This window comes from Pteropus alecto, unplaced genomic scaffold (assembly GCF_000325575.1).
Source record: "Pteropus alecto unplaced genomic scaffold, ASM32557v1 scaffold202, whole genome shotgun sequence".
Taxonomy (NCBI): Eukaryota; Metazoa; Chordata; class Mammalia; order Chiroptera; family Pteropodidae; genus Pteropus; species Pteropus alecto.
This window is the reverse complement of record NW_006432451.1, coordinates 3,051,071-3,071,942: the sequence shown is the minus strand read 5'-3', so window position 1 is coordinate 3,071,942 and position 20,872 is coordinate 3,051,071. Positions and strand designations below refer to the sequence as shown.

General features: G+C 35.1%; 1 protein-coding gene and 1 pseudogene across 2 annotated transcripts in view; one reads left to right on the top strand and one right to left on the bottom strand.

Annotated features, from left to right (window-relative positions):
- UHRF1BP1 (UHRF1 binding protein 1) overlaps positions 1–20,872 on the top strand; it is a 59,399-nt gene that overhangs the window by 9,567 nt on the left and 28,960 nt on the right. For both annotated transcript variants that reach the window (XM_006907349.2, XM_025043663.1), the window contains exons 2-4: positions 14,283–14,445; positions 14,532–14,570; positions 15,284–15,375. In XM_006907349.2, the coding sequence (XP_006907411.1) occupies positions 14,283–14,445; positions 14,532–14,570; positions 15,284–15,375 (294 nt within the window). The remainder of the gene's footprint in view (positions 1–14,282; positions 14,446–14,531; positions 14,571–15,283; positions 15,376–20,872) is intronic.
- Positions 2,578–2,697, bottom strand: LOC112476133 (annotated as a pseudogene).

Genomic DNA, 20,872 nt, shown 5'->3' with positions numbered 1-20,872 from the left:
ACTTTATTAAATAAATTATAGTGCATTCATACTGAGGTGTAGTTTGTAGATAACTCTAATTATTAAAAAGCATTAAAATTTTAACAGTATAAAATGCCCAATATATTGTTCTTTGAAGATGAAAGCAAGTTTTAGAAGAGTATATGGGATAATTCTACTTTATATATCTATCTAGATATTTAATTCTATGTAGTAGAAACTGTCATTTTCTGTTTAGACCTTTTTAAATTGTTTTAATTTTTTATGTTAAGCACTTCGGCAGACTAAATATATGACTTACCCATCAGTCATACTGCCCAGAGAGGCACATTTGTGCACATCTGGTTATATGTATTTTTGGTAACTCATATCATTGTTGCCTCTTGGGGAAGATATAATACCAATGAGAAAAGGGTTTTATTTCTATTAATAGAGGAGTATCTTATATTTAACTAACCCTTCCTCAGATAATAATTATGAATTCTGGACAACAAATGAAAACAACTTCTTGAAGACATTGGAAAGTGACCAAATCAGGCAGAAACTGATGGGGAGCTTGAAAGATGGGAATTATATTGGGTAAGATTCTCATTTATACAGCTTTTGCCTGAGGATACTCCCCAGTTTGCATGGTGGGTAGTGGCTAGAATTTAAGCAAAAATCCAGTCTTACTAGCTTGGGGAATCAGAGAATGGAGTTCAGGGCTACAAAAGGGGCTAGAAAATGAGAGGAGAACTCTCAGAGAGGAGGGAGCAATAGAAGGGGGAGCCTGAAATCCACTTTTATGCAAATACTTGACATGCATCGGTGAAGACTCCACGGAGCCTAGAAAAAAACAATAGAAATCTGAAAGAGTTGAGCTGAGATTCAGCTGCTGTCTGCTGTAGAGGAGACAGAGTTTGGAGAATGAATCCAACCAAGTAATTGCCCAGTAGAACAGAATTCACTTTTCAGCTGATGAATGGATAAACAAAATGTAGTATATCCATACAGTGGAATATTTGTGACCATAAAAAGGAATGAAATGGTGATTCATGCTGTAACATGAATAAACCTTGAAAACATGCTAAGTGAAAGAAGTCAGACGCAAAAGACTACATTGATAGATTGGATTTATATTAAATGTCCAGAACATGCACAACTGTAGAGACAGAAAATAAAATAATGGTTACCTAAGGTTTAGGGGACGATAGCAGAAGGGTATAGATTTCTTTTGGAAGTGGGTAATGAAAATGTTCTAAAAGTAATTAAGCTTAAGATTGCACAACTCAATATATTAAAAACCAATGAATTGTACACTTTGGATGTATGTATTGTGTGTGAATTATATTTCAGTAGAGTTGTTAGAGAGAAGGGTGAAAATCTTCAAGTTTTGTGAAAAACAGATTTATAGAATCTAAGAAGCACAGTGAATCTTAGGATAGATAAAAAGAAAACCATCCCAGGCACATCACAGTCATATTGCTGAAAACTAAAGATAAAGAGAAAAACTTGAAAGCAGCTAGAGAAAAATGACTCATAAAGGAAAATGATGATATAAAATAGTGGCTGAATTCTCGTCAATAACAACAGAGGCCAGAAGACAGTGAGATGATATCTATAAAATGCTGAAAGAATTTCTCAACCTAGAATTCCATTTCTAGCTAAAATGTCCTTTAAAAATGGAAGGTGAAGTAAAGACATTTTTAGACAAATGAAAACTGAAAGAACTAGCTGTACTACAATAGATACCGAAGGAAGTTCTTCAGAGTGAGATGACACCAAATGAAGACTTAGATCTACAGGAAAGAATGAAAAAAGCTAGGAATGTACATATAAAAGACTATATTTTTTCTTCTCAATTTCTTTAAAAGTTATCTTGTTTAACACTATTTTATTGATCTATAACATATGTAGATGTACCATATATGACGACATTAGCCCAAAAGATGAAGGGCAATAAATGAACTATATTGTTGCAAGGTTCTTACATTTTTATGTGAAGTAGTGCAATATTAAATAACTCTACAAGTAGATCATGATAAGTTATGATTCCATATTGTAGCCCTAGAGCAGTCTCAGTCTCTCTCTTTCCCATGCATACACGAAGAGGTGTAGCTGAAAAGCCCATGAGATAATTATAGTGAAATACTAAAAATATTAGGTTAACCTAAAAAGAAGGAAGAAAGGAGGAAGAGAAGAACAAAAACAAGATGAAACAAATAGAGTGCTAAACTGAAATCCAACCATTATCAAAAATTACATTAAATATGAGCAGATTAAATGCCCCAATTTACAGGCAGAGATTATCAGATGATATAAAAGGGATAGACATAAATAGATTGCAAGTGAAAGAATGAAGAAAGGTACATATGAACAGTAACACAAGAAAGCTGGAATGGCTATACTATCACCAGATAAAATAGACCTCAAGACAAGGATTATTACTAGAGAGAAAAAGGAATGTTTTATAGTAAAAGGATCAAATCATCAGAAAGATAAGAATCATAAATGTGTATGAGCCTAATAAAAGAGTTTCAATATACCTGAAATAAAACCATACAATTAAAAGGAGAAAAGGGCAAATCCACAATCATAGTTGGAAATCTTTTTTTTTAATGCCTACAGCACCTGGTATTCCTAGGTGGTCTTCCATCCAAGTACTAACCAGGGCCCGACCCTGCTTAGCTTCCAAGATCAGAAGAGATCGGGCATGTTCAGGGTGGCATGACCATAGACCATAGTTGGGAAATTTTAATACTACTCCTGCATTAGTTGATAGAACAACTTCAAAATATCCATAAAAATATAGAACATCTGAATAACATTATGTATCACCTTGCCTGACATTTATAGAGCACTACACATAACTGCAGAATACACATTTTTTTCAAGTGCTCAGGGAGTGTTTACCAAGATAGACCATATGTTAAACTATAAATTGTCTCAATAAATATAAAAGTTTAAAAACTTACATAATATATTCCTTGACAACAATAGAATTAAATTAGAAATCAATAAGATAACTAGAAAAGCCCACCCCCCCCCAAATTTGGAATATCTAAAATACATTTCTAAATAACTCATAGTCAAAGAAATAAAATAAGCTAGAAAGTATTTCTAGTTGACAAGACTGAACTTATCAAACAGATATAGCAAATAAACTAAAAGAGAAATTTATAGCTTTATGTGCTTATATTTGAAAAAAGTTTAAAAATTGATGATTAAAGTTTTCAATTTAAGAAGTTAATAAAGGTGAGCAAAATGAACCCAAGTAAGTAGAAGAAAGGAAAAATAAAGAGTAAAAATCAGTGAAATTGAAAACAGGACAAACTAGAGAAAATTAATAAAGCCAAAAGTTTTTTTAAGATCAATATAATTAACATTTAGCAAGACTGATCAAGAAAAAAGATGCTATCAATGATGAAAGGGGATATAGATAGATCATACAGATGTTAAAAAGACATTAAGGGATATTATTAATATCTTTTGTCAAATTTGATAACATAGATGAAATGCACAAAATTATTTCAGAAACATAACTTACCAGAACTGACAAAATGAAATAGAATATCTGAGTTGTCAAAACCTTTTTCACAAAGAAAACTCCAGGCCCTGATGGTCTCTCCCTAACCCCCGGCTTTATTGAAATATAATAGACAATTTTAGTTGCACGTATATACATTATACACTTCAATAAGTTTTTTAAAATTATAGTTGGTATATGGTATAGTTGTATAGCATAGTGATTGGAGATCTATTTAACTCATAAAGTGATCACCCTACTAAATTTAATACCCTTCTTCCTCTTTACATATTTATTACAACATTATTAACTACTTTCCTTGTGTTACACTTTGTATCTCCATGTCTATTTTGTGATTATCCATTTGTACTTCTTAATCCCTTTTCCCTTTTTTGCCATCCCCCTCAACTTCCCCCCATCTGGTAGCCCTCAAAATATTCTCTGTATCTATGAGTTTATTTCTACTTTTGTTGTTGTTTATTTTGTTCTTTAGATTCCACATGTATTATTTCATGTATTATTTGTCTTTCTCTATCTGACTTATTTCATTCAGTGCGATACCCTCTACGTCCATTAAGGGAATATCTTTTTTCATCTCCTTCCTGTTAGTCTGTGTGTGCTTGTCTTCTAATCTGAAGTAAGTCTCTTGTAGGCAGCATATGTAGGGCTCTTGTTTTCTTATCCATTCAGCCACTCTATCTTTTGGTTGGAGCACTTAATTCTTTTCCATTAGGAATGTAGTTGTTACCATTCTTTTTTCATGTTTTGATACATGTTTTTTCTTCTTAAAGAAGTTCCTCCAACATTTACTATAATACTGGCTTGGTGTTGATAAATCAATTTAGCTTCTTTTTGTCTGGGAAGCTCTTTGTCCTTTGACCCTAAATGATAGCTTTGCTGGATAAAGTGTTCTTGGTTGTAGATGCTGGGTTTTCATCATATCTAATATTTCATGCCAAGCCCTTCTGTCCTGTGTAGTATCTTTTGAGAAATTAGCTGCCAGTCCTATGGGTGCTCCCTTGTAGGTAACTATCTGCTTTTCTCTTGCTGCTTTTAAGATTCTCTCTTTGTATTTAACCTTTGGCATTTTAATTATGATCGTGTCTTAGTGTGGACCTCTTTGGGTTCTTGGTTTTTGGGACAGAGCTTCCTGGGGTTTTATGTTTATTTCCTTCATCAGGTTAGGGAAGTTTTCCATCATTATTTCTTCAAATAGCTCTTCAACATCTTGTTTTTTTTCTGGTACTCCTATGGCACGGATATTTTTATATTTAGTAGTGTCCCATAGGCCCCTTAAGTCATTGTCGTAGTCTTGGCTTTTTTTTTTTTTGCCATTCTGATTGAGTGTCCTTGGCTTTCCCATCCTCTATATAGGTCATTTGATCCTCTTTATTCACTCTGTTTATTCCATTTAATATACTTCTCATCTCAGATAATGTGTTCTTCATTTCAGACTGGTTCCCTTTTATAATTTCTATTTTTATGTTTTTTATCTCTTTGTTAAGGTTGTCACTGAATTCATCTAGACTTCCCCTAAGTTCATTGAGCATCTTTATAATCAGTGTTTTGAACTCTGCATCTGTTAGATTACTTGGCTCCATTATATCTGGATCTCTGTTCTGTTCTCTCATATGGTTTCTGTTTCTTTGTCTTCCCATTTTGGCTGCCTTTCTGTGTCTGTTTCTATGTACCAGGCAAAGCTCTTAAGTCTCCCGTTCTTATTAGTGTGATTTTGTGTAGTAGGTGTCCAGAGGCACAGTCCTGAGAGAAGTTCAGCAGCAGGCCAATTTTAGCCCCAGCCTGAGTTCCTCTGGGGCCACCTGTTAAGATTCAGCAAGCAATTCACAGATGCTATGCTTATAGTTGCCTCAAAAGACCACACCAGAAACTGAGGACAGCTGCCCCCAGTGTGAGTCTAGGCACTGCTCAGCAAGGAGGACCGGACTTGCTGAGGACACACCTGGATATGACTTGGGTGGGGCCGTGAGTTGGGGGAGGAGGAGTTTCAGGGAATTCTCTGGGCAGAGTGACCTCTGTTATCCAGGTTGATGACATCTCAGCTATGGTGACTCTGTGTCCACACACTGGGAGAGGGGAGGGCTCAACAGAGGAACAATGGATACCGCCAGCACTTCTGCCTAGGAGAGAACTTCACCTCTGGTCCTCACTCCAACAACTCAGTGTTCCCCTGTTCCTGGTGACCCCCATGTAGCCCACTGGGTGCTGGTGCTCAGAGCAAGCAGATCTGTCACCACGAAAGTTTGCTTGCAGACATGGCCCTTTTAAGAAGTCATCTGCAGCTGCTAGCTCTCGCTGCTGTAGCCTCTGACCCACTCAGCTGCTCAGACTGGGCATCCTCGCATCTTCGCCTCCTACCTTCTATCATTGCAGGCTGATTAATTATTTTTCTCCTTAGTTGTAGTGCTTCCATCATCTAAATCCCAAGTGACTTTCCTTGCTGTTTGCTCCATGTTTCTGTCACAACTTTGATGTGGTCACAAGAGGGATGAACAAAACCTCTATCATCTATGCCATTTTTTCCCAGAAGCCCCTGGCCCTGATAGTTTTATTGGTGATTTCTATTGAACTTTTAAGGAAGAAATAATACCTAGTTAACACAAATTATTTTAGGGAATAAAGAAGGGAAACACTTCCAAACTTGTTTAATAAATATATTATAACTTTGGTAATAAAAACCTGATAAAGACGTTGCAGACAACATGAATATCTATGTAGAGAATCTTATGGCTTCTTTTAAAAAAATGTTCTTAGAACTAATAAGTTAGTTTAATAAGGTTGCTGATTTCAAGATCAACATGCAAATATCAATTGTATATTCGAAGATTGGAAATGTTGAAGCAAAACTTATCTATTCACAGGTGATATAATTGTTTACATAAAAAATCCTAAAGAATCTACAAAACAATTATCAGAGCAAATAACTGAATTTAGTAAGGTCGCGGGAGACAGGGTCAATATAGAATTATCACTTCTACTGCTACCTTTTAGCAGCTAACGACTAAAATATACATTTCCTTTACAATAGTGCCAAAAATATTAAGTATATAGATAAATTTAAGAAAAGATGTATACTAAAACTATAAAACATTGCTGAGAAGAGTTAAAGAAGACCTAAATCTAAATAAATATGCCATATCTTGAATGTATACTATGTTCAAGGATAGGCAGGCTGATTTTTAATATGTCTCATCTCTCCAAATTGAGCTACAGAGTCAGTGCTGTAGTTTTTCAGCAGGTGGTTTTTTTTTCCCCCCTGACAAATTGGCAGGCTGATTTAAAAATTTATATGGAAATGAAAAGGACCGAGAATGGTCAAAATAATGTTGGAAAAAAAAAAAGAAAGGATTTGTAATATGTATTTTCAAGATTTAAAATGAAGTTACAGTAATAAAGATATATATATATATATATGTGTGTGTGTGTATATATATATATATGTATATATATATATATAAAGGTATAATGATAGATCAGTAGAACAAAATAAAAACTTCAGAAATAAGCCACTGTATATAAATTGTACCTCAAATAACAAAACCAGTGTTGTAAACAGATAAAAATCTAGAAGAGAAGAGAATTTTCTCCTATGAAAGGCATATATTTGCTTATGTAGAAGTTTTAAGAGTAAACTTCTTAGGAGAGTAATCTTATTAGCCTCTACAATTGAATAACATATTTCAGCAGATTATCTGGGATGGAATGTTAGCTATGTTAGTGATTGAGGTGTTTTGTTTAGATGATGCAGGCATCCTGTATCTGAATCAACTGCTGCAGGTTATGTTGTGTTATATCTTTGCTTAAAGACAAGGCTGTGGTATGGCTGAGAAGTGAAAATACTTAGATGTAGATTTGGATAGGAAGCTTAGAAGCCAAGGACTGGACTGTGATCACCTTAGTGGAAAAAGTAGCAAAGGAAGCAAAGTGTATTTGCGAACATTTTAATTCTTCTGTGAAAGTTCAGTTTCTGTGGGATCTGAAGCAGACTGATTATTGCAATTTATGAACCCTATTATTAGCAATACAGATACTGAATTCTAGGATGCAGGTAGTGGGAGAGTTGAATGAATACTGAGTTAAGTCCCATTTCTACCATTTACTTATTCCCAGCTTTACCACTGGCTAGCTGTGATTCTTGGGCAAGTCATTTAACTTTCTGACCACTTGTGAATTATAGATTTGGACTAAAGATTAAGAGCTTTTTTTAGCTCTGAAATTCTGTGAATCTACAAATCTAAGAATTCTCACTTAACATTGTACATTTTCACAAAGATGTCTGAGAGCCTTTCTCTGTTGTCTCTTTGGCAGATTGCAGTCCTTTGGCAGAAATGGAACCTGATCAAAATCTGTTTTTCCAACTCAATTGCATCTTAGCGTCTATGCTCTGTGACAGTTAACAGATGGCCAGAAAATGTTTTCCCACATACTTGAAGTTGAATAAATAGTAAGCTTTCATTGACCTTTTCAGCCTCTCTTGGACTCAGTGATATCATCCTCAGTTAGGAACACAAATGCTGAATAAAGTTTGTGCCAGGGACTGTGGGGTGGTTTCAGATCAAATCTTAGATCAGTGATTTCCTTGGTTGAGCAAACCTCCACAAATTTCCTTCACAATGTCTGGCCCCATGGATCACCTTTTTACTTATTCTTTGTTATTACTATAAAATGTGGACAGATTTAGTTAAATTCTTACTGCCTTTTCTGAGAAAGTAATGAGGTGATATCCATTTTTTGTTGAATCCTAAAAGTAAATTGATAAATGGAAAAGGAAATACATGTATCATTATTATTCTTTTGGAAGAACAGCCCTTGGTGTTCCAGCAGACCTACATATACTATTAGCAGTCCTTAGTGTACTTGAAGAATTCTTGTTTGTTGAGCTTTTGATGGTTATTTGCATATTTGATCATAGAGCTGATGGCACAGTACCCTGTGTGGTCTCGTTAGTGTCTTGGTAGAGATTGGACATTACTGCTAAAATGGTGGTGAATTAGCCCTGGGCATACTTAAGAAAGATTTTGTTAATCTGATTGGGTTGGTAAAGTTCAGAAACGTTTTTTGGTGGAGTTACACTATAACTTTACCCACCAAAGTTTAGATTTATTCTTCTTACAGAGGTTAAGCGGTCCATGGTAAAGAGGAAAGGGAAAAAATGTCCTCCAACCATCTCTGAGACAGCTTATAAATCCATTCTGTGCCAGGTATGTTTTGGAGGAACGCAATATTAAGAAGATGTTAGTAGAAACAAGACAGTGCAGTGAAGCATACCTGGGTTCATACTCTGCCTCTGTCTCTTCCTGCCCTGTCACCTTGGGCAAATTACTTCACATCTGAACCTCATGCTCTTTCAAATGGGGGAAAATGAAGTATTGTGAAGACTAATTGAGACAAAAGTTTAAGTTCCTTAGTTTAATGCCTGATACAAAAGTAAAATGTCATTATCATTAGTAGTCTGGTTCTGCTAATCCAGGTCAGAAAATGAAGCTTTCCCCAACTTGTGGTGTACAAAATAAATTATATTTTAAAATGACTTGTAGTTGTCCAAAGGACATTGATCTGGCCCAGCCTATAGGATAAAAAGACAAAATTATTTTAAGCTGAGTGTCCATTAACATACTCAGTGGTGGCCTAGCAAAAGATGTTAAATCAGACAGAATAAAAATGTCTGGGGAAAAAGTTCAGAGGGATTGTGTGAATAGATAGAGACTGAGTCAAGTAATCTCTGTAGAGAGATTCTCTAGTCTGATAGTCAAAAAATTATCTAATACAATGAAGTTTATTCTCTTGCTTTTTGTTCTGTGCCCTTCCCAGAAATATGAATGGTCATCTTTCACTGGGAGCCTCATCTGCTTTGGGGCGGGAAGACAGGTTTTGTGCTTTTCCGGTTGTTTCTCTGTGTTAGTAATGTTGATGAGGGTAGGGTGCCAATTGGCTGATGAGCAGTCTTCACTGAGGTTAGTCTCCAGACCTGGCTGGCTGGTGTTCACACAGTGCATCATTCCCAAGACAATCAGAAATGTAAGTCCAGCTGGTTATTGTCAGAACTACCCTGGAGAAGTCAATGCTGTCATTTGCCAGTTGTCATGCCTACAGAGTTCATAGAACTCTGTCAGTTGCCAACTATGGGCCTGTTTTCAGTTGGTTGGCCTGGCCTTTGCAAGCTTGGTTTTGACAGACTCCATTGGTAATTTTATTCCCTGTCCTCTGTTGTTCTCTTGTGACCCATTAGTACTAGAGAGACAAGGGATGAAAATCTATTCCTAGAGTCAAAGTGATATATAATGGGTAGAATTTCTGGGGAATATTAATTCAGTTTTAACTTTGTTCAGATTTCAATTTCTAGATACCTAGATTAAAAGGATAGAAATAAGTATCCTGGGAATAGAGGATGCTACATTGAGGTAGAAAGGTAGATCTGAGGGGTTGTCTCTTGAAGAAAACCTGAGTCCTAGGATAATAATCTAAGCCTTCTAAACATTTTTTAAAATTGACATACAATATTATATTAGTTTTTGTTATACAATGTAATGATTTGACATTTATATACGTTGTGAAATGAGCACCTAAACCTTTTCTTTTTTAAAAGATAATAATTTAAGCCTTTTCTAAAAGGAGAGAATAGTGGAATCCAGAAATAACAATGATTATGATTTATTTATTGAACATTTAATAAATGCCAGGTATTTAATTCATGTTATTTAGCTCTTTAATCTCAGCAGCCTCGTGATGTTTGTTGAACAGTTTGCCTAAAGTCGCAGCATTAGTAAGTAAGAGAGCCTGATTTTGAGTCCAAGTCTAACTCTAAAGCTGGTGCTCTTAACCACTGAGCCATAATAAGAACATAAATTGAAAAGTTTGTTTCCAAGGAATGGATTTATGCATCTCTTCTCCATCTGCAGCCTCTATTTTCTCTTATTTGAATTATTTTAGCTGGTTAACTGAAACCTCAGATTAAGCCATTTTCAAACTTTAGAGAACAGAAGAAATTACTTTGAGTTTGTTAAAAATTCAAATTCTTTACCCTTTCCCATTGTGATTCAGTGTATCTGGTGTGATCCAGTAATCTGCAGGTTAAGATAAACATACCAAAGTGATTCCACCCATGTGATCAGAGAAGAGTAGTTTGAGACACATTGCCCTAAATACTGACAAGATTAAGAGAAAATGTAACACAATCACATACTTTTTTTTTTCAAGGCTTCTAAATGACATTTATTTTATATGGAGCTGTAAATAGAGTTAGATTTTTCATAGAATACAATGTAGACATTAAATTTATGGTACCTATTTAGTATAATCACTGCGAATGTCAGTGCTAAGAAACGGTATTGTTTCATTTTATTTGAAGTATGTTCCTCTTTTTTTCAGAGAGGAACATACTTGAAAAGGTTCCTGTCACTTTCTTTTCTTTAAAATGCCTTTTTATCATAAAGTAGCTTGTGGTAGTGAGTCTCAGTTTTTTCCCTGCTCTTGCTTATTAAAGGGCTTATTACTCCCATCTCTGACAATGTCTCATTCCTGCCATGATTTTCAGCTAAGGTAGGGAGAATCATGTGGGAGGACAGGAGGAACTAATTTTATGTCTTCAGATATTCTTATCTTTAAGACTAATGCTTCTGGAGGATGCCTTGCCCCAGTTTCTGAGCTAATATGGCTTTCCTAAATAGTTAACAATAGAGGAAGAGTCACTAGGAAGAAATCATAATTGTAATATTTAAATATTCAAGGGGCTTGAAAAAGAAGCCTGCCTGTACCTAGCGATTACAAATAATGTTAAGTTCTGTTTTCTGCTTCCCGTTCCTTTCCTTCCCTCAGGACCACATTTCCTCTACGTTCCTTAGGGGCATGCACCATATCTTTTACTTTCAGTTGTTGTTTGATGTAAATGGAAGTGTTTAAAATGTTCTTTTTTTTCTTTTATACCTCGGTCCTGTTTCCTTGTAGGTAGCCGTTCCTTGTAGGAATAAAGGAGTTATTTCCCTCTGTGGCAAGTTTTCAGAGGATTGTCTATTTGATTCAGCGAATAAAATTGGTTCATACTCAGTAAATATTGATTTAAACTTCTTTTTATCTATTAAAATGAGTAAAACTATATGTAAGGGTCTGGGATTTTATTTTACCCTATTTAGAAGCTAATAATTAGCCTCCTCCAGTTCATGGATATGGCAGAACACTTGAGACTCCTGAATCAGAGACACAGGACTTAATTGCTCATGGCCCACCAAACAGTATAAACATATGTTTGTATCAGTTCCCTTTACCCCCCCACCCCCAGGTCTCATGGGAGTGACATGAACGGGCCCAGATGGATACCTGCACATGTATTATAGGAATGGAACATTGAGCTTGGGGAATCCATTGCTTTTGTAAGTGATAAGCAAGCCAACTCTTTGTCCTGGAGTGGTACATTACTTCATTCCTCAAAGCTGCTTTTTGTAACACAGTCCTGAGAAGTAGTCTGGATAAGGAGTGGTCAGGGTTGTGTGTTTTTGGCATACCCAGCAAGACCATGTAGCAGTGTTAGAGACCTCCTATGGCAGAGTACTCCCAATAGTAAGTGCATACAATAAGTAATTGACAGGAATGTTAGAAAGATTTATTATGAAATATTTGCCATTTAAAATGGTAAAAACAGTAGTATAATGAACAGCCATATAGTCACCCCCCAACTTGAGAAACTTCCTGTGGACCCCTCCCCTTGTCCCACAGGTAAGCACTTTCCTGATTTGTTATCATGCCAATGCATTCCCTCTGTATCCCTTATTATCTACAGTATTGTTTTGCATATTTATAAACTTAAAAATTTTTTTACTATCATTTAAAAAATTGTTAAAGAGCCTTTTTGCATAATATTACCATTCTAGACATTATAGAAAAAAAATTTAAAGATAAAACTCTTGCATGTCATGATCTTATGGTTCAAGGAAAACCAAAAACACTAAATACACAGTACAGTATAAGGAAAGGATGTGGGTGAAAAATAAAAATTGGTAAGCAATATATAATTCTAAAGTCAACTATATACCAAAATAAAAATTGGTAAGCAATATATAATTCTAAAGTCAACTATTAGCATCTAGTATATATAAGGGCTAAGTATAGTTGTGGGTGGAGGGCAAGATACAATTAATTATTGTGGTGAAAAATAGTGATTATGAGAGGCAGTGACAGTGATAATTACAAGGATGAGATTCATCTAGATACTTTGTCATACAGGAGAGAGGATTATGCTACGAAGAACTGGGATTATATTGATCCAGCCAAAAGAGATGAGAGAAGGGAGCTGGGAATAGTTAGCCATCAAGGTAGTTAGCTAAGAGGTATGTAGGCTCAGCATTCTGTTAGGTAACCATTTTAATAAAGAAGGATGGCTAAGACTAAGCCACTTATATCAAAGGACTTAACATCTGATTAATTGCACAGGGATGGTTACATATGGGAGAATTAGAGAACATCCTAAAAACCTAAATGTTTAATGGGAGTTGCAGCAGTTAGGGCCAGAAAGCCTTGATGTGAAGTCTTGAGTTGGACTTGAATAGCAGATCATGATGAGGGTGCTCCAGGAAAAGGAGTAGGTGGTAAGAGTACATGAGCAAAGACTGGAGAAAATGATTGTGAAACAGTCACAAGATTGAGAAAACTGAAGACCTGTGTGACTTGTTTATGTCCAGGCCACTTGACCTATAGAGTTTTCCATAGTCTGTATTTTGTTAATTGTATACTTATGGTGCTGTTCAGCAGTTTTCCTTTCCTGTATTTCCTGCAAATTAGCAGCTAGACCCAACAGCATGATGAGATTCGGGTTCAATCTCTTTGACAAGACTGTGAGTGGTTGTATGTTCTTTTATCACATCAAAGGTATGTGTAAGGGTCTGCAGTTTCATTTTACGCTACTTACCAAGCTAATAATTAGCCTGTTAATGTTTCATTTTCTAACTTCATAGAGCTCCCTCTTCTGTTGTTTCAAGTATTGTTAAAAAATATATAATGGCTTGCTTTCTGAGATATCTTGGTCTGCCTCCCACCCCCTACTTTAAGTGGACTCTTTTTTTCATTTCTGTTATCCCTGTCTTGCTCAGTTTAGATTCCTCTCCCAGCAGTTTCTTCTTAGTGTGGGGGCCCTGTCTTGGGAAGGAGCCTTGTTTAGTTCTAAGAATTTATAGAGTTAGACTGCTCCAGCTCCTTTGGGCCTCACTGGCGACCTCTTGCAATGGATAGAATCCCTCCAGTTTCAGTTGCTATTCTCAAAATGGCCCACATTGTTTTTCACGTAGCACTTGGTTATCCTGTTCTTGAATCTTTCAGATGCCCTATTGCCTCCCTCTATGTTCATTTGCACAGCTGCTTGTGCACTCAGGTCTTGTGGCTGTTGATGTTTTTCTCCCCTCCTGCTTGTATATGGGGGGTTATAAAGATGCTTTATCTTCTAGTTTTGTTTTAAATGTTATCAATGGGCTTTTTGTGTTGCTATCTAGTTGCTCTGTCTTTTTATGTAGGGATTCAGAAATATCAAAAAGCTATATTGCCATTGCTGCAGCCATTTCCTCAGGATCTGTATTGTAGGTTCTTGAGTAGAAAGATGACATAATCATGGGAATGGTAGGTCTCACCTAACATCTTACATGGCAGAGACACAGTATGTTATCTAATGACGTTAGATAACACACAAATGTTATCTAATGACGTTCTCTTTTCTCTAAATTCAGAAGTGTTATTGTCCATAATGCCTGTTTAGAAGAGTCCTATGGAAATTATAGTTTCTTATCATTACTCTTTTCAGGTTCACTAAGAATCTTTCCCCAGACAAAATCAACTTGAGCACCCTGAAAGGAGAGGGTCAGCTTACCAACCTGGAGCTGGATGAAGAGGTTCTACAGAATGTGCTGGAGCTGCCCACTTGGTTAGCCATCACTCGGGTCTACTGCAACAGGGCCTCCATCCGGGTGAGAATGGTGGTCAGAGGGCTATTGTCCTCTTTGGCCGGCCGGCCTGCTTTCCACAGCTCTGAGTCTTTGCTTTCCTCTTTCAGATCCAGTGGACAAAATTGAAGACGCACCCAATTTGCTTGGTACTGGCATTTCTTGATTGCAAGTAATCGAATGGGGATGGCTAGGGTAGGGTTTTAAAAGATCTAAGAGAAGATGGGGAGGATTCCTGATAGGCTGTCCCTTTTGGGAGTAGTGAATGCTTCTGTGTGGCCTGTGAGTTCTCTCTCAGACAGAATGACTATTGTCTGGACTTATTCTGGAACTGCTGGGCAGTATAGGAATTAACAAAGACACACAAGGCCCAGGAGTTCTGAGTTTGTTTTGTTTTCTTTTGTTGTTTTTCATGACAAATTTTGCTGCCCACATACTACTTTTAGATTTCCCTATTTTCTCTTGGGAACCTGACAGAGGGAAAATTAGAGGTCTCAATTCATGTGGACTGTTGAGTGATTATCAGCTGAAAGCTATTCAGGAACTGATTGATACATGTCTTTATCCCAAAGACTAGAATCCCCAGGAACAGTAATATCTCTGTAGCTTGGATTTATGTTTTAGTTTTCTGCTGTGAACTAATCCTATACTTGTCATGGAGTTCGGCTGCTATTTTAAATGGAAGGAGAAAAGTGAGATCTCTCCTTGTAGCTCAGTTCGTTCGTTCATTCATTCAATAAATATTGTCTTCCCACTGTGAGCATAGCAGTCAACTAGTCCCTGGAGACCAAAGATGAATAAGACAGTCTGTGCTATGTGGATTTTTGTACAGATGCTTACTTCGTCATGTCTTTTATTTCAGTGTCTGGATAAGGTAGAGGTGGAGATGAAGACATGTGAGGAGCCTCGGCCTCCCAACGGACAGTCTCCCATTGCTCTTGCTGCAGGACAGAGGTTAGTTGGAAACATTAACTGTTCCAGATCACCCTTTAGTTAAAAAATAAAAACTTTATTATGGAAAATTTAAAACATACACTAAAGTAGAGAGAATAGTGTAATGAACCCCCATGCACCCAAGATCTAACTTCAACAGTTATTAACATATTTTGCCATTTTCCCCCATCTTTCTTTTACCACTTTGTGGCTATGTGTGTGTTTGTGCTATAGTACTTGGAAACAAATCCCTGACTATATAATTCCACCTGTAAGTATTTCTGTATTATGTATCGTTAATGAAGACTGGGAAGAAAGAAGAAAAAGACCCCTGCAATACTGTTATCACAATTAATAAAATTAACAGCAATTTCTCTTAATATTATCTAATATGAATTTCATATTCAATTTCCTGAATTGTTTCTAATAGATTTTTTACACTATAGTGTGGATCAGAAGAGCTCTACACATTATTTTAGGTGATATGAGTTTTAAAGCTTTTTAATTCTAACCACCCCCCGCCCACACACACACTTTTAAATATACCATTTATTTGTAGAAACTGGATTGTTTTTTTCTAAAGAATTTCCCACATTTTATATTTTTGGCTGATTATTTCTTCAAATTATTTAAAATGTTTCTCATTTAATCTGGTAGTTAGATTTAAAGTTTTGATTTGATTTAATTTTTTTTTTAATAATAATATTTCAGAAATGGTACTATGTATTTCCTATTGTAACATATCTGGAGACACCTAACGTCACTATGGTTAAGATTGATTAGTGGATGCAAATGATGTTGGCCTCATTTGTCCATTATGATAAGATCCTTACCTACTTTCCACCACATGGTTTAAGGACCATTGATGATAGTTGTCTAGGTCCTTTATTTCATTGTGGGATACAAAATAGGGATTTTATAACTATTTTCTTCTTATTGCATTTATTAGCTATGGTCTTTAAAGAATGTTCTTTTACCAACTATTTGATTATCCTGAAATATAGTTTGTACAGGAATGTCAGGATAAATGCTAGATTATTTACCTTTATCACATTTAAGAATTATGTACACCTAAACCAGATACAATGTTATTTATAAATTATATCTCAACAGAAAAAGAATTATGAGTTGACACCCTAATAATCTCCAGAGAATTATTTTAGGTGGTGGGGGGAAGAAGGAGGCTTATTGTTTTGAATTTATGGATTTTTTTTTTTTTAGTTTTATTAGGGTGAAATGGACATAAAATAGACTGCATATCTATAAAGTATACAATTTGATAAGTTTTGGCGTTTGCATATACCCATGAAACCGTCAACACAATCAAGATAATGAACATATCTGTCACCCCTATACATAGTGTTGTTCTTCTTTGTATCCTCTCCCTTCCCTTTCCCACCCCCTCTTATTCCCAGACAAACACTGGTTCTCTGTCACTATAGATTAGTTTGCATTTTTATAATTTTATGTAAATGAAATTATATAGTACGTACTTTTTTTTGGTCTGACTTCTTTTATTGAGCATAATTTTGAGATTCATCCATGTTGTTAAGTTATCAATAGTGCATCCATTATTGCTGAATAATATTATTTCATTGTGTGGATATAACAGTTTATTTATCCATTCACTTGTTGATGGACTTTTCTTTCCATTTTTTGACTATTGTGAATAATGCTGCTATGAATTTTTATATACAAGTTTTTGTGTGGTTATGTGCTTTTATTTCTCTTGGGTAAACACCTAGGAATGGTGTGCTTGAGTGGTATGGTGGGTAAGGATTTAACTTTTTAAGAAACTGTCAAACTCTTCCAGAATGGCTTACTATTTTACATTCTTTTTACGTACTTTCACATTTTACATTTTTTATGTCCTATGTTTACATTGACTTTTTTGGTTTTTGTTTTTAATTTAAATTTACTTTTTAAATATGTTTGTTGTATGTCATACTTTTACAGTCATTATTCTTTTTGGTGTTCAGGTATCCCTATCTTTGGCTAATGAGAATCTTTCAAAGTCACTTCCTGAGTCTTTTGGACAAGACCCTAGTAATTGTCCTGCTTTTAGACAGAGCAAGATGTTTTAGGCTTCTCTTTACATCCTTACCTCAGACCTGGAATCAAACATTTCTCCAAGGAACCCTAATTCCTTTTAGTGAGAAATATTATTTAGAGACTGCAGTCTGGGCAAATTGTATTCATTGAATTATCATTGCTTTAAGGGCTTTTCAGTGTTTAGTTCTAGGGCAAAGGTATTTTTAAGAAAAAGAAAAATAAATCATGATGATATCCTGATATTTCTCAATTTAAAAAAGAGGATTTGAGTTAACTTTTTAGATTTAATATTTGTATTTTTTATTCATGTGCCGAATCTTGCTTCCTAACAACAATAACATAGTAATAAATGATTTACTTTTTTAATAGTTTCAAAAAATAACAAAACTAATATTATAACTATCAATAAAACTACTGAATGCAGTATATTTCTATGTGTATGTATATGTTTTAACCTTTTGATATATCCAATTAGGAATGTGTGGTCAAAATACTGTGTTTTAAAGTCACTTGAAGTCATTCTTCATATATTTGGGTATTAATTTGACATAGAGAGGTTCATTTTTTTTTTTCCTAAGGACAATTTTTTATTGCAGTTTTAGTTTCACAGTAATATTAAGAGGAAGGTATGGAGATTTCCCATGTATCCTTGCCCCCATGCATGCATAGCCTCCCCCATTATCAACGTCCTCCACCGGAGTGGTACATTTGTTAACAATTGATTAACCTACATTAACACGTCATAATCACCCAAAGTCCATAGTTTACATTAAGGTTCACTCCTGTTGATACATTTTGTGTATCCATCATGATAGCATCATACAGTGTATTTTCACTGCCCTAAAAATCCTCTGTGCTCCACCTATTTGACTCTCTCCCCACCCTTAACCCTTGGCAATCAGTGGTCTTTTTACTGTCTCCATAGCTTTTCCTTTTCTAGAATGTTATATAGTTGGAATCATACAATGATTCTGTAATTTTAGAATGGCTTCTTTCACTTAGTAATATGCATTTAAGGTTCCTTCATGTCTTTTCATGTTATTTCCTCCATGTCATTTCTTTTTAGTGCTAAAGTATATTCAATTGTCTGGGTGTACCACAGTTTATTTATCCATTTACCTTCTGAAGGGCATCTTGGTTGCTTCTAAATTTTGGCAGTTATGACTAATGCTGCTTTTAATGTCCACATGCAAGTTTTTGTGTGGACATAAGTTTTCATCTCCTTTGGGTGAATATGAAGGAGCGTCATTGCTAGTTTGTATGGTAAGAGTATGTTTACATTCGAAAGAAACCACTAAAACTGTCTTCCAAAGTGGTTTTATAATTTTCCATTCCCACCAAAGATCAGTGAGAGTTCCTGCTGCTTCACATCCTCCTTACCACTTGATGTTGTCAGTGTTCTGGATTTTTGCTATTTGCTATTCCAATAGGTGTGTAGTAGAATCTTGTTTTAATTTGCATTTCCCTGATGACATATGATGTAGAAAATCTTTTCGTATGCCTCTTTGCCACTTGTATATCTCTGATAAGGTTTCTATTAAGGTCTTTGGACTATTTTCTAATTGGGTTGTTTGGTTTTTTATTGAGTTTTAGAGTTCTTTGTATATTTTGGTAACAGTCTTATCAGATGTGTCTTTTGCCAGTATTTTTTCCCAGTTTGTGGCCTGTCTTCTCATTCTCTGTCTTTTACAGAACAGAAATTTTTAATTTAATGAAGTCCAGTTTATCCATTCTTTCATGGATCATGTCTTTGGTGGTGTTGTATCTAAAATTGCATCACCGTTCCCAAGGTCATCTAGGTTTTCTCGTATATTATCTCCCAGGAGTTTTATATCAGTTTGTTTTTAATTTTTTAATTGTTTTTAAATTTATTTTTTTAACTATATAAAATTACATGGTTCCAAAGTTAAAACTATAAAACATGTATTACAAATAATCTTCTACTCCGTGGGTGCATTGTCACTCTTAATGTTGTTTTCTTGTTGAACAGAAATTATTAATTCTAATGTAGTCTAGTATATCTATTTTTCTTTTTATGGTTGGTACTTTTTTGTCTTGTTTAAGGAATCTTTTCCTATCCTAAGTCATGAAAATATTCTCTGTTTTCTTCTAAAAGCTTTGTTATTTGATCTTTCACTTTTAGATCTCAGTCAACCTTGAAACTGATTTTTTTTTGGCTTAATTAAGATAGGGGTTCATATTTTTGTTCTCTATAGATAGCCTCAGATTGACTGTGCACTGTTATTGACAAAAACATCTTTTTATACTACACTGTCACCTTTGTCTTTTCTTTTTTTTCAACTAAGTTTATTGGGGGAACATTGGTTAATACAATTATATAATTTTCAGGTGTACATTATTATTTGACATCTGTATATTCTACTGTGTGATTACCATCCAAAGTCCCATTTCCTTCAGCTACCATATATTTGATCCCCTTTACCCACTTGTCACCTTTGTCTTAAATCAAGTGATTCCCAGTGTAGTTTTGATTTTTGAGTGAGATTGAACATCATTTTTGTTTAATATCTGTTTACATTTATTTTTCTGTGAACTGTCCATACTTTGTCCTATTGGACCGTTGGTCTTTTTCTTCTCAAGTTTTTGAAGCTCTTTATACATTAGAGATATTAGCTATTTATGACATAAATTACAAATATACATCTACAGTTGGCCCTTGAACAACATGGGTTTGAACTGTACAGGTCCACTTATACAAAGATTTTTTTCAATAAATATGTACAATACTGTAAATGTGTTTTCTTTTCCTTATTCTATTAATAATATTTCTTTCTCTAGCTTACCTTATTATAAGAGTACATTATATAATTCACATAACATACAAAATATGTGTTAATCAACTGTTTGTTATTGGTAAGGCTTCCAATAACGTAAGGCTCTTAGTTAAGTTTCTAGAGAGTTGAAAGTTTTATGTGCATTTTTGACTGCGGGGAGGGGTAGTGGGGTAAGTGCCCCTAACCCCCTCGTTATTCAAGGGTCAACTTTATATGTATGTTTGTTTTAGTTTTAAATTTCAAGACCTTCTTTTCATTTGTTGTAATAGAATTGATTTCACCTATATGTCAAGAATGTCTTTGTTTTCCATATCCAGAAGTACTTCAAGATGGCCTTCATTCTTCCTTGTCATTTCTGGCCTCTCACTTTGGAAGTGTAGTTGTGGTCTTTGGGATATATTTGATAGGGTAAAGGTGGAACTGTCCTTGATTAGATTTCACAGTATTATACCGCTTGCTCACCTAGTTGTACTTCTTTCCTCTTTTCACTGCTTTTGCAGAGTATGCACTGTCTTTGAAGATTTCATGGAAACCTGGTGTTTCCTTTCTGTAGTTATACCTTCCCTCACAGAATATGTTCAGATATTTATTCAGGAAGTTTGCGGACTATAAAAAGATTTTTTAATTTATTCTTTGTAACAGAAGGAAGATTGTTTCCAGGTAAATTCTTT